Here is a 13514-nt window from a genome sequence, read left to right as displayed (position 1 = left end):
GATAATCCATAATTATCTTCCTTTGGAGAAGGGTGGACAGTAGAACTCTGGTGCACATTAGGTGCAGATGTTTTTTGCTAGTCTTCAATTCCACACCTGTATATTTACCACCTAAACCCTTATAGAGAATGCAAAGTAAAAGGGCTCACAGCAAATGCCATTCCGAATAAAGAGATAATAATTAAAGTGCAAGTGTATATGGTAATTATAGAATCACCACATCACAAAACACATCTAGAATTAATCTACATGTCCCTCATATTCTGAAGGGTTGTTCCAAAATATAATCTCCTTTATGGAGCTATCGCCATATTAAGACAATGCTGCTAAATGACCTTAGAGTAATAAGATATAAACATGAATAACATTACATTCTAGCAATCATAATAGATTTATGAAATAATGTCACTGCCAGAGGAACCTACAATGCATTGCATTAAAATATCCTACCTTTATACTTTTAGTAGCAGAGGATAGTATATTTATTTCATGAACCATCTTTGAAATATTTTAAATTGAATGTTATTTAACTAAATAGGAGTGAGGATGTGATCTGGATGCCTGATGCCCATTTTGCTCTGACAGGACTTCTTTCTAAAGTTATCAAGTGATAAGATGTCCAATGGCGTGGTTTAATTTGCACATTCCACTATATGTTACTTTATTTGGGTATTCATTGGTTATTGATTAGTACCTAAGAAATGATTTCTTCTTGGTATTTTAATATCTGTAGAAAAAAAAATCTATATTTTTCTTGACCTCTGGTTTATTTTGTTATACATATTTTTTTTGTTTCCAGCAAGCAAAAAAAATCTGTTTTGAATACATAATATCTTATATCCTAAAAATCTTTCCCCCCCCCCCCCCCCTTCTCTGTTTTCTAGAGAGCTGAATGGTCTATTGCTCGTTTCTCCCAGTGGCTGGATGATCATCCATCGGAGAAAGACAGGCTGATTCTTATAAGGTAAAGATGATACCTTTCATGCAATGACGACATGTGTATGTAGTATGGCAAAGAGGTCAGTATCTTAGTCGGGTAATGCCCAAGAGTATGCATTTTTATTTTAGTAAGAGCAACCACCTTGACCTCACCTGGTGGTATATTTAACACTTTTTCCTACCACAGGGTACTTGGCACTTCGCCCTTGCCAACAGGGTTGGTTTATTTTAAAGAAAAACGAAACTCCATTTTTTACAAAATTTTGTAGGGTAAGGGTGGGGGATACAGAAATGAAATAGGGAGGGGGATGGTAATAGATACACATGAGTAAAATGAATAATATAACATATATACATTTAATGGGTACAGACGATGGGCTGGAGGGCAGTGCAGCATGGAGACCTTGAGTTCACTGGGGGCAACCCATGAGTTAGGATCTCAGAGGGCTAGGACCTCTCACATGAACAGCAGGATCACTGTCTCAATTAATTACATGTGCAACGTAGAGTTGGGGAGCGCAGGTATCACCATGTAAAGAAAACATAAAAACACTACGCAGTGCAATATGCTTTAGCTGGGTCTGAATCATTTGGAAGGTGCTGAGGAATGGGGACTCGCATTTTCCCACAACATATACAGCATTTCCCACATGAGTTGTGGCTGAAATCCAGGATAGGTAACTTGCTTCCTGGATTCACTGCTGGTATATGGGTCTAGGTATTTCTTCAATGTTGCAGTGATACGGTGATCTCAATAGAAACAGAATACCACCATAGTGCGAACTGTATGGACTAATGTTTTATAAAGGTGTGGGCAAATAACATGAAAACATCTAAAACAGGCATGTAAAACTATAGACGTGTAGCCTCCAGCACCGCGCGGTGGGAGAGCGGGGTTAGTTTGTTTCCAGTTGCTAGAAATTTTGTTTGTGGCAGCAGGGAAAATATGTTTGATTAGAGCATCTGCATTATGGTCGACATTTTTTGCAGGCCTACTAATCAATATTGATTTAATATTACACACAGAGGACAACTCGCCAGAAACTGGAGAGTTAGCAATGTAATTCTTTTACAGAACCCCTTGATCTTAGGGCATGATCACCTTATACGCTTGAATGAGCGTAGTTCCCCCAGCACAAGGGACAGGTCTCCAGGAAAAAAGGCATGCAATGTATGTGTAGTACCGTATGTGTAATATTTTGAGATTAGTCTCTCGAATAGCGGAACACTTGGATGATGGAGCCATTTTCTCAAATATATCACCCCAATCTTCCTCCTGTTCCTGCCCAATGTCCCTCTCCCAGCTACGTATGTTTTTATCCTTGAGGGTGTTAGGTGGGGCAATTAGAGTGTGGTAAATTATGGCTATTGTCCCTTTATGATAAGTGGAATTCATATACAGATATTCAAATGTCATCAGTTGTCTGTAGATGTCTTTCTGGGCTCTACGCAAGGATACATAGTGTCTTGGTTGCATATATTGAAAGGTATGTTTGAGGGGTATGTTGTACTCTAGATATCCAGGGGAACCATCTGTCCACTCAAGGGTAACTCCCACAGCTGTCTAGCTTAATAAGAAGTATATACGGAGCAGGAAACAGACCTTTTGGAGATGTGGGGTAGGAGCCACTTGCAGACCCGCTTCCCATGTGGGGCCAGCAGCCGCAGTTGCAGAAGCCCACGGATAGAGCTCACGCAGCTCACGATAGTCCGTCCCCTCTGTGTCTCCCGGTCATGTGATACCTGAAGGGTTGAATGACGCACTTCCTGCGCGGCCACGATCCAAAGATAAACAAGAGTGAAGATGATCGATGGAAATCCAGGGGAGCGTCGCTGAGTGCCCAAAAAAGAAGAAAGGTGGATAGTGTAATACTGTATACAACGTGATAATAATTAAGTAAAGAGCTTCCAAATTCCTACTCACAAACAAAGTAGAAAAAGGAGCATTTGTGCCAATCTGGAACTATAGTATATCCCGGTCTGGAGGTGTGGTATATGGGTCACCAATGGCAATCAGAGAAGTAAAAGCATTGAACAGCTGGGTCTTTCATGCGTCGCAGCTCTCCTCGCCCGGTACACACTGCTACAGCTCTCGTGTGCATCACTTCCGGATCGTGACGTCACAGCTCATCGGAATGAAGGACACCGCCAAGGATCCCACTGCTTCTCTCCTCCTCTAAGATGGCTAACGAGCCGAACTCTACGCGTTTCGACGTAATGACGCCCGAAACGCGTGGGAGGAGGTCCTTTTTGTTATGTTCTAGTATCTGTTTTATGTAGACTTAATAAATTGATTTTATTTACTTACCTGGTGAGTCTGTCATCAAAGGAGCAGCGCTGACATCGATCATCTTCACTCTTGTATATTGTACTCTGTCTGGATTTCCGATAATGTCTTCACCTTGTTCCTCGTTACCATATCCTTTACCCTGGTTTTTACCGTCCTGCGCTAGACCATAAAAGTTCCAGTTTGGTGGGCAGGTGGTAATTCTGTGTTATCTACTAGGGGTGGTTAGGGGGGATGGTATACTTGAGGTGGTGTTTTGTTTGCAGATTATGTCCCAAACTTTGTGAGTGCCCTATTACTGGGTGTGTATGGGCCTGGGTGGGTCTCTTAGATTTTGCAAACCACAAGAGAACCTCCATATTTGTCGTTTCAGCTTCTGATTTTTCTATATCGACCCAGAGTTTTATTCCCTTTGCTAGGGGCCAGTAAATCACGGGGCTCAGCATGGCAGCTTTATAGTAACACATGAGATTGGCTGAGCCAGACCCCACAGATAGTAGATTTTCTCATGGTGATCCTCTTAATTTGGGTTTTTCTCCTTTGCTGTAATTCTCTTAATTTGGGGGTTGTTCCAGCTTTCTCAAAGTTTTAAATATGGTATATAGCAGGGGTGCACAAACTTTTCCCCGTGCGCACCCCTGCCTGCTCTCCCCCTACGCCGGGTTACCAGGATGACACGCGTCACTGGAAGGGAAGTGTATTATACAGGCCTCACGTGGTCCCCTGGCATTTAATTTAAATGCCATGGGGGAGGCCACGGGACTTCTATAACTGCCACGCACCCCCCAGAAAATCTAGCGCATCGCTGGTATATAGGAACTTCCACTGGGAGAACCTGAAATATATATAAAATGCGTGGCAGCAGATTAATCTTAATCGACACTATACAGCCCGACCATGATAATTGGAATGAGTTCCATGTTTTGAGATCTTTGTTCAAAGTTCTCATAATTGGTGGGTAATTCATGTCGTACATTTCAGTGTATGTTTTAGATATAAAAACCCCAAGATATTTTAGTTGGTCCGGTTTCCATTTTATTGGGAATTGTCGTTTAATGTTTACAAGATTTTCTGGAGATATGTGTAGGCTTACGGCCTCTGATTTCGAGGGGTTGATCTTAAAGTTAGAGAGCTTCCCGAATTCGTCTATGGATATGAAGAGTTCCTATAGAGACATTAGTGTGTCTGACAATGTTAGCAAGACATCGTCAACGAACAGTGATATCTTATGCTCATCGTTCCCAATAATCACCCCTGATATCCTGGGATTTAGGAGTATTCGGGAGGCTAAAGCCTCTATACAAAGGGCAAATAAAAGAGTGTGATGTGTAACCTGATGTTTGTGCTGTGGGGATGGAGTAGAATGCCTGTATCCCTTGTATGAATCTTTCCCGCAAGCCCATACTTTCCAGGATCTGAAACATAAAGGACCAGGTTACTCTATCGAATGCCTTTTCAGCATCTAAACCCAGAATCACTGTTGTCCTCATATTTATGTTGCTACAGTATTATGAACAGTGGCGGATTTCCCATTAGGCCCGGGTCTAGGGCGGCAAAAATGTACGCCCCAATATACAGATGCTGTGCTCTCTGGCCTATCAGGCCTGATGGAAAGGCACTTACCTGTGGCGGTCGCCTCTTTGCTGCTGTCCTCTTTCTCCTTCCGAATCGCAGCAGATGTCACCAACATGACGTCATATGGCTTCTCGTTGCAATGTTGAATGACATCATGGCGACGCCATGTGATGTCACGTTGGTGACGTCCATAGCATCATTTGACACTGCGATTCGGAAGGAGGAGGGCGGCAGCAAGGAGGCGGCCACCACAGGTAAGTGCCTAGGGGAGGCGGATCTCCAAATCCGCCGCTGATTACGAATGATATTTATAGTCCTTCTGATGTTATCCGAAGCTTGCCGCTCTGGTATAAAACTAGATTGGTCTTGGTGGACTGGGGTGTCCAGACATTTGTGAAGATGTGTTGCCAATATTTTAGTAAAAATCTTTATATTGGTGTCGATTAAAGAAATCTGCCTTTAACTAGGGCACTGGGTCGGGTCTTTCCCTTCCTTCGGCATTACTATTTTGGATGCTACAAGCATATCGCTGGGCAGTTGTTCACCCTCCAAAATGTTATTGAATAGTTTTGTTAGGTACGGAGACCGTATGTAATTAAACTTTTTAAAATAGAGATTTTAAAAGCCACCTGGGCCTGTAGCCTCTGATTTTTTTAAGTGATTTAATGGTCTCCATAACTTCTTGAACTGTAATTGGTGCCCCCAGTAGACTTGTGTCCCAGTGACTATGCGTTGGGAGGTTACAATGGTCTAGTTATTCTGAGATTTTGGATACCGGTGGGGGTTTTCCCTTATCTGGTGTTTTGAGGTTGTAAAGAGTGCTATAATAATTGACAAACTCTTTGTTAATGTCGATTGGACTATATGTTAAGATATCGTTAGATGTTTTTTGTGTTGGAGATTTGTTGGGTAGTTTTTTTTAGCCCAAATTGTATCCGTTTTGTCTTCCTTATCATAAAAAAGCTATTTTATCCAGCGCATCGCTTTTTCTGTGTTTTATATTAGAATGTGTTTGAGCTCTGTTCTAGTCCTGTCAATTTTGGATCTAGAGGAGGAAAATGGCAAATTCTGATGTGATTGCAGAAGTTTTGCCAATGTGGCATGTAAGTTTTAAATTTTCAATTCTTTCTTTCTTTTTCTGTAATAGGCTATACTTATAAGTTTAACTCGTATCGTGGCCTTATGGGCAGTCCAAAAAGTGGCCGCAGAAACTTGATCGTTATTATTAATATAATAATGTTGCAAGGCCTCTGAGATCAACTCTCTAACCTCACGGATTCCCAGCATAAGGTCATTAATCCGCCATCTAAAATAAGTTATTGTTTGATATCTTTTAGATGAGTGATTACTGGGACATGGTCAGACCATGTGCTGTTTTCGATGTCTGCGTTAACACCTTATTCTATTTGGAGTACTGTATGTTTATTGACACCCTTTACTTGTTGGAGATTCCTTGGACTCCTGCATAAACATTAAAAAAACAACAGTTTAACTTATTAACACTACATAACGTCTATATGGCATACGTGGCCTAAATTGGATAACAGAGGTAACTGGTCACAGTGGCTCCTTAGATGTTTGGGCAATGGGCCAGATCGGCTGGAACATAGCTTACTGCCCTACCCAGCTCTGAAAAGGGAAATTCTAAGGCGTTCCCACCTCTCCGCCCTCAACCGTGACAGACCATAGCCTACTTGGAAGCCCGTGGAGAGCTCTCCTTCAGGACACCTGGGTTCCGGCGATTTTCAAACGTGATGGGTGATAAGTTTCTAGTCTTATTTAGGATTTTCTCCTTGACTGAGAAAATATGCAGCCTCATTATAATATCGCAGGCTCTGCCCCCTCCATATCCTGTGGCCTCTACGCACGTTAGGCTCTGTCTAATTCAAAGCGGTCGGGGGTAGGAGCGGCGTGTCAGGCAGTAAGTTTAGAAAGAAGCATAGGAGATAGGGTCTAATCAGTTCAGGGGTGACCGTCTCAGGGACATTACTTACCCTAATGCTGTTTCTCCAATATCTTTTTTCTGCTTCTTTCTGGGCTTGTAAGAAGGTTATTTGTTCCTTGAGATGCTTGATTTCTCCATGAGCCTCTATTTACTTCTCAATGACTTCCCCCACAGCTGTTTCCAGAGAAGAGGTTCTCCCTCCCAGGGCTGTCAGTTCTGTGTTTATTCCGGTGAGGACACTATGCAGTTCCTCATGGAATGTGCTCTTGATCTCTACCCATGCTTCAGGTCCCTCCTTAAGCCTGAGACTCACTCCAAGCCTGTTTTGGATTCAGAGGTCGGTTGTCCGCATGGTGTGGCACAATTTTCTAAACGTGCACTCGGCTTCTGCTTTAAAAAAAACAAAAAAAAACAGGGAGGCCGCCGGTCTTTGGGAATTCTGGGATCAAAGAGGCATCTTACCGAGTGTTTATGGCCCTGCGGGATGAGATAAGGTCTGTGTTGGTGTATTTTGACACCCTTTAGCTGCCGTCTGCTTAGTGATACACACGGATTGAAGAACGTTGCACATTTGCCCACCAGGGTTCGCTTTTTTTTACATTGTTTTGTTTTATTATGGATACATTGGAGCAGTGTATGCTATTTTTATGTGAATGTAGAATGCTCCTCTGATGTTATATGTGGCTTTCCAATAATGCTAGTATAACATACTAAAACAGTTTCTCATGGATTTTAATCCTTGACTAATGCTTGATGATATCAGATGACCTTTCATGATATAAACTGAAGTAGTAGTTCTGAGTTCTAGTTACACATATTTGACCTGTAGAAATATGTAATCAATAAATGCAGGCACACTCAAAAAGACAGTCCTATATGGACAGTAGAAACTGAATACAGGAAAGTCAATTGTATTGCACCTTTTTGAGGGGAAACTGGTTCAATTCCCGTTCTCGGCTCCTTGTGACCTTGGGAAAGTCACTTTATCTCCTTGTGCTTCAAGCACCAAAAACAAAGATTGTATATTCATCTGGGCAGGGACTGTGTCTGTAAAAATTCCTATGTGCTGCGTACCGTGCACTATACTGTTATTGTGAAGCATTGAGCGTCCCATTGGGAGAAATACGCCATATGAAATAAAGTTGTAATTATTATAATAGTCAATGTTGTTGGTCCCTAGGGGGACCCTGATCAGGACTGGTGAACTAAAATGAAATATATTTATTACCCTGTCTCATACCTTTCATTGGAGCGAACTGACAATTCTGTATAGACCGGTGCTGCCCATGCACTTGCATGAGATGTAGCACGAGTGATCACTGCAAAATACATTTCGGTCAAATGCTATTTAGTGTGTAGAGTGCAATAGGCATTAAGTTACTGTTTGACCTCTGAGCTCATTTAGAAGACTTCTGGATAGACCACATTGGCTGTAGCTTTGAAGCGCTGGGGAGAAACGTCGGACAAGCTGGTGCTACTTCCTCAAAATAATTGGCATACAGAAGCAGGGGAAAAAAATGTTTTTTTTAGAAATTCAGGGTCCAAATACTGAAGAAGCAAAAATATCTAAAAGTTATATTTGTGTATGTGTATAAATGTATATATTATATAACTATATTGTTATACACAAGCCTTCAGGCAGCAAAATGTAATTTTTGTACATGGTTTTTAATACTTCCTTGTATTCATGTTCCCCGTTTTTACTGGGAACAAACATCTTTGTAATAAATAATGAGCATATTCTAATATAAAACGCTATCAATGCTTTAGACACACAGTGCTTACCACAATTTCCTAACAGCGAAGACTTTTCAGCAAGTGATATCTTTTGTAGGTCATTAACTGTATTCCTGTTAAATGTTTTCTTTGCTCTGCTGGGTTATACAAACAAGCTGATTTAAAAGCATAAAGTCCATGGGCGTTGAAAATTTTCAGGGCATTGCTTTGATAACCGTGTTTTTCCTGCATAATATTTGCTGCATAATTGTAGCATAATATCTGCAAGGCTTATTATGTCTGATCCTCAAAGGAGCATTATTATGTGTCCTGATTATACAGTCTCATTAATTCTTCTAATTTAGATGAAACTCCTGATTTACAGTAACATTTGTAGGAGTTTGCAAACCGACTTTGCCTTATCGCATGCAACAATTCTTCAGAAATAATGCTGATATATTCCACATAGTAAGGCAAATACTGTAATATCTAAAGCAAAAAACTTTTTAGTGTGCTAATTAGGCAGTGTATATACTGTAAGGCAGGGGTGCGCAAAGGGGGTTGCGAGATTCGCTGCAGGGGTACGGTGTTTACAGAGGCCCTGCGTGCTTCCAAAAGGCATTTAAATTAATGCCAGGGGTGCTGCAAGGCCGCCGTGAACTTCTCCTTACCTTGGTTAAAACGGCTCCTGGTGACGCATCCCCATGGCAACGCAGCGTCGCAGGGTCATGGGAAGTTGTGTTGCCATGTTAACGTGACGTCAGAGCCAAGGTAAACGGGGAGGGGGAGGGACGTGAGGAGAGGGGGACAGCCGGCAGGGGGGCACAGGGAAAAAAGATTGCGCTCCCGGGCTGTAAGGTACAGCTTGTTACAATACTAAAATATTATTACATAACAACCCCTATAGTATATAGTAGTTACATAGTTACATAGTAGATGATTAAGTTCAAACTATGCTAAATTTAGACAACAGTTACTTTATCCTATATCCGTACTATTGATTCAGAGGAAGGCAAACAAAAAACCCCAGTGACATATCATCCAATGATATCTCATAAGGGAAAAAATAAATTCCTTCCTGACTCCAATAATGGCAATCAGATTACTCCCTGGATCAACATCCTTCCCATGCTTACTTATTTGGAATATCCCTGTATACTTTTCCATTCTAAAAAGATGTCCAACCTTTTGTTTGAAGATACAGGCATGCCCCGCATTAACATACGCAATGGGACCGGAGCATGTATGTAAAGCGAAAATGTACTTAAAGTGAAGCACTACATTTTTCCACTTATTGATGCATGTACTGTACTGCAATCGTCATATACGTGCATAACTGATGTAAATAAAGCATTTGTAACAGACTCTATAGTCTCCCCGCTTGCGCACAGCTTCGGTACAGGTAGGGAGCCGGTATTGCTGTTCAGGGCGTGCTGACAGGCGCATGCGTGAGCTGCCATTTGCCTATTGGCGATATGTACTTACTCGCGAGTGTACTTAAAGTGGGGTATGCCTGTATTTAGATGAATAGTTATTTTGGAAAGCTCCTCGTACTGTCCCCGAATATATTTGTATATAGTTGTTATATCCCCTCTTTGACGCCTCTTTTCTAATGTAAAAAATCTAATTTAGCAAGCCTCTCCTTAGAAATCAGATTATCCATCCCCTTTATTAATTTGGTGGCTCTTCTCTGCACTTTCTCTAGTCCCACAATGTCTTTTCTAAGGAGTGGTGCCCAAAATTGTAATCCATATTCAAGGTGAGGTCTTGCCAACGCTTTATAAAGGGGCATAATAATGTTTACTTCCCTTCCATCCATTGCCCGTTTAATGAAAGATAAGATCTTGTTTGCCTTTGCAGCTACTGCATGACTTTGGGCAATATTGCTAAGCCTGCTATCTACAAGCACTCCTAAATCCTTCTCCATCAAGGATTCCCTCAATATATCTCCATTTAATTTGTAAGTTGCCTGTTTATTCTTGTTTCCCAAATGCATAACCTTACATTTATCTGTATTAAACCTCATCTGCCATTTGCCTGCCCAAGTTTGCAGTCTATCCAAATCCTTCTGGAGAGAAATTTCATCCTGCTCTGATTCTACTACCTTACACAATTTAGGGTCATCAGCAAAGATGGAGACTTTGCTCTCTATGCCAACCTCAAGGTCATTAATAAACAAGTTAAAAAGCAGGAGTCCAAGTACCGATCCTTGAGGTACTCTACTCACAACTTTAGCCCAACCTGAAAAGGTTCCATTTATGAAAACTCTCTGTTGTCTATTTATGAGTTCACAACTACAAACTGAGTGCTACAAGAAAAGGTTTCTGTATAAAAAATATATCTGTAAATGCACCAGATTAAAAGGTCTTTTTAGTTGCCAATATTGCAGCCTTTGTAGAGATCACTTCTCCTGCAAGTGAAACCTAAAAAATAATTGTAAAAAAAAAACAGACTCGACATAATACCTTAATATAATCAAAACTCACCAATAAAAAAAATGCACTTACAAAATAATAGTAATATACAGTAATTACCTGGTATATGAAGAATTTCCTGGTTTGGTTGGTGTCCTTTTATGTTGGGATCCTCTTCTCTATCCAGTTGACCGTAAACGCCTTCCTGATCAGATCACTGTAGCAGCACTATAGAATGCCGCCACAACACCGAACGTGAGCAGCATTCCGTCGAGTAGTTAGAGAGGCAGTGACGTACCACGCCATGGGGATATCTGGAAGTAGGTTTCTGGAGGACTCTGGGGGTATGAGATCGTTCACCCTAATCGATCCTACGTGTTTCGCCAGGCACTGTGGCTTCATCAAGAAATGCAGATCCAGGAAGATGCCCTTATATGTTCCCATATACTGCCATTACATTAATCTAATGGGGATTTAGATATTCAAGGACACAATCTATCATTGAACCCCTTCCTACTGTAGATCAAAACATCTTTGCATCTGGTGATAAAATGATAACACATATGTACATACACATTAAGGTGCCTCATCCAAAAATCATCCTCCTTCATAATATATTCCAATAAATATCAGGTGCACAGAGGCTAGGATGAAAAAGTATGTCTAAACAATGCAGCCACAATGCAGGTTTTAACAAAAAAAACTAAAATATTAATAATACCAAGTGACAGATCCATGTAAATACTGCTGTAACAGGGGACTTACCCTGTTCAGAAAACTTGCCTCTAATCCAGCAGTGTGCTGGTTAATTGACCAGCACCTGGCTGATTAGAGGTGTTAGAAAAAGCCTGCCTTTGAGACAGGAAGAGAGACTCCTTAGCTCACACCTGAGCTGAACTAGGAGACAGAGCAGAGATTCCTTAGTCCACAACTGAGCTGAACCAAGGAAGGACAGATGTCTTGAGCGACAAGCTGACCACAAGACAATGGGGACAAGATTCTAACCTGGAGCCCGGAGATTGCCTTGGCACACACGGGTGCGGATCCAGGAGAGCAGAGGGACTTCCCCTGCAGCAGCCCAGCTAGCAGATGGGACTTTTCGTATAAGACTTTATTTTCCAATGACTGTTGTCTATATATATATATACAGTGCTCGACAAATAATGATAAGCTGTCGCCCGTTGCGAGTGGATTTAGGCAGCTGGCGACCCGTGCTGCAGCTCAATAAATCCCCCTGCTCGTGCCAATTTTTTTTTTTTTTTTTTTAAATAAATAAATAAATAATCCCCCTCCCTGATTGGGTTAAAAAAAAAGTTTAAAAAAATGGCGGCAAATCCTGTGGTCCCGGCGCGCGTGCACAGGGCAAGCAGAGTGTCCTGCCATTTGCGCTGCCTGTTCCCCCCAGCAACCCAGAATCCCCCGCATCCCTCCCCCCCCCAATCCCCACGTGGGACGGAGGGGGAAGCCCAAACCAAGCCCCGCGCGCAACCCAGCCCCCCCCCTCCGCTCCCCACGTGGGACGGATGGGGAAGCCCAAACCAAGCCCTGCGCGCAACCCAGCCCCCCCCCCCTCCGCTCCCCACGTGGGACGGAGGGGGAAGCCCAAAACAAGCGCCGCGCGCGATCCAGCCCCCACACCCTCCCCCCTCCGCTCCCCACGTGGGACGGAGGGGGAAGCCCAAAACAAGCGCGCGATCCAGCCCCCCCGCACCCTCCGCTCCCCACGTGGGACGGAGGGGGAAGTGCCAACCCAGCTTCCCCCGTGCGCGCCTCCTGCGCCAGTCCGCCTCCTGCCCATGATCTCCCCCTAATCACCTGCCCCCGATCCTCGCATGCTGTCCGGGGAGCGTGCTGCGGCGTCGGCCGCTTCTGGGGGGGGGGGGGACCTGGGGGGACCTGCTGCTGCTGAGGCCCACGCTGCGCTGTGTGTCCCATGTCTTGGAGAGGGCCCACTGCCGTGCGGAGACCCCACTGCTGCCACGTGTGACCCGGTGAGTGTGTGAGTGACAGACTGAGTGTCTGTGAGTGTGTGAGTGTGCCTGTGTGTCTGTGAGTGTGCCTGTGTGCCTGTCAGTGTGCCTGTGTGTCTGTGAGTGTGCCTGTGTGTCTGTGAGTGTGCCTGTGTGTCTGTCAGTGTGTCTGTGAGTGTGTCTGTGAGTGTGCCTGTCAGTGTGCCTGTGTGTGTGTGTGTCTGTCAGTGTGCCTGTGTGTCTGTGAGTGTGCCTGTGTGTCTGTGAGTGTGCCTGTGTGTCTGTCAGTGTGCCTGTGTGTCTGTGAGTGTGCCTGTGTGTCTGTGAGTGTGCCTGTGTGTCTGTGAGTGTGCCTGTGTGTCTGTCAGTGTGCCTGTGTGTCTGTCAGTGTGCCTGTGTGTCTGTCAGTGTGCCTGTGTGTCTGTCAGTGTGCCTGTGTGTCTGTCGGTGTGCCTGTGTGTCTGTGAGTGTGCCTGTGTGTCTGTGAGTGTGCCTGTGTGTCTGTGAGTGTGCCTGTGTGTGTGTGTGTCTGTCAGTGTGCCTGTGTGTCTGTGAGTGTGCCTGTGTGTCTGTGAGTGTGCCTGTGTGTCTGTGAGTGTGCCTGTGTGTCTGTGAGTGTGCCTGTGTGTCTGTCAGTGTGCCTGTGTGTCTGTGAGTGTGCCTGTGTG

At 43.5% G+C, this 13514-nt stretch overlaps 1 protein-coding gene across 1 annotated transcript in view; it reads left to right on the top strand.

Moving 5' to 3' along the window:
- The window catches only part of COG5 (component of oligomeric golgi complex 5), a 457324-nt gene that overhangs the window by 432573 nt on the left and 11237 nt on the right, over nt 1-13514 (top strand). The window contains exon 21 of the mRNA XM_075599712.1: nt 885-964. Within this exon, the coding sequence (XP_075455827.1) occupies nt 885-964 (80 nt within the window). The remainder of the gene's footprint in view (nt 1-884; nt 965-13514) is intronic.

Source organism: Ascaphus truei, chromosome 5 (assembly GCF_040206685.1).
Source record: "Ascaphus truei isolate aAscTru1 chromosome 5, aAscTru1.hap1, whole genome shotgun sequence".
Classification (NCBI taxonomy): Eukaryota; Metazoa; Chordata; class Amphibia; order Anura; family Ascaphidae; genus Ascaphus; species Ascaphus truei.
Note: the sequence above shows the minus strand (reverse complement) of the source record. Positions and strands in the feature narration are given on the sequence as shown.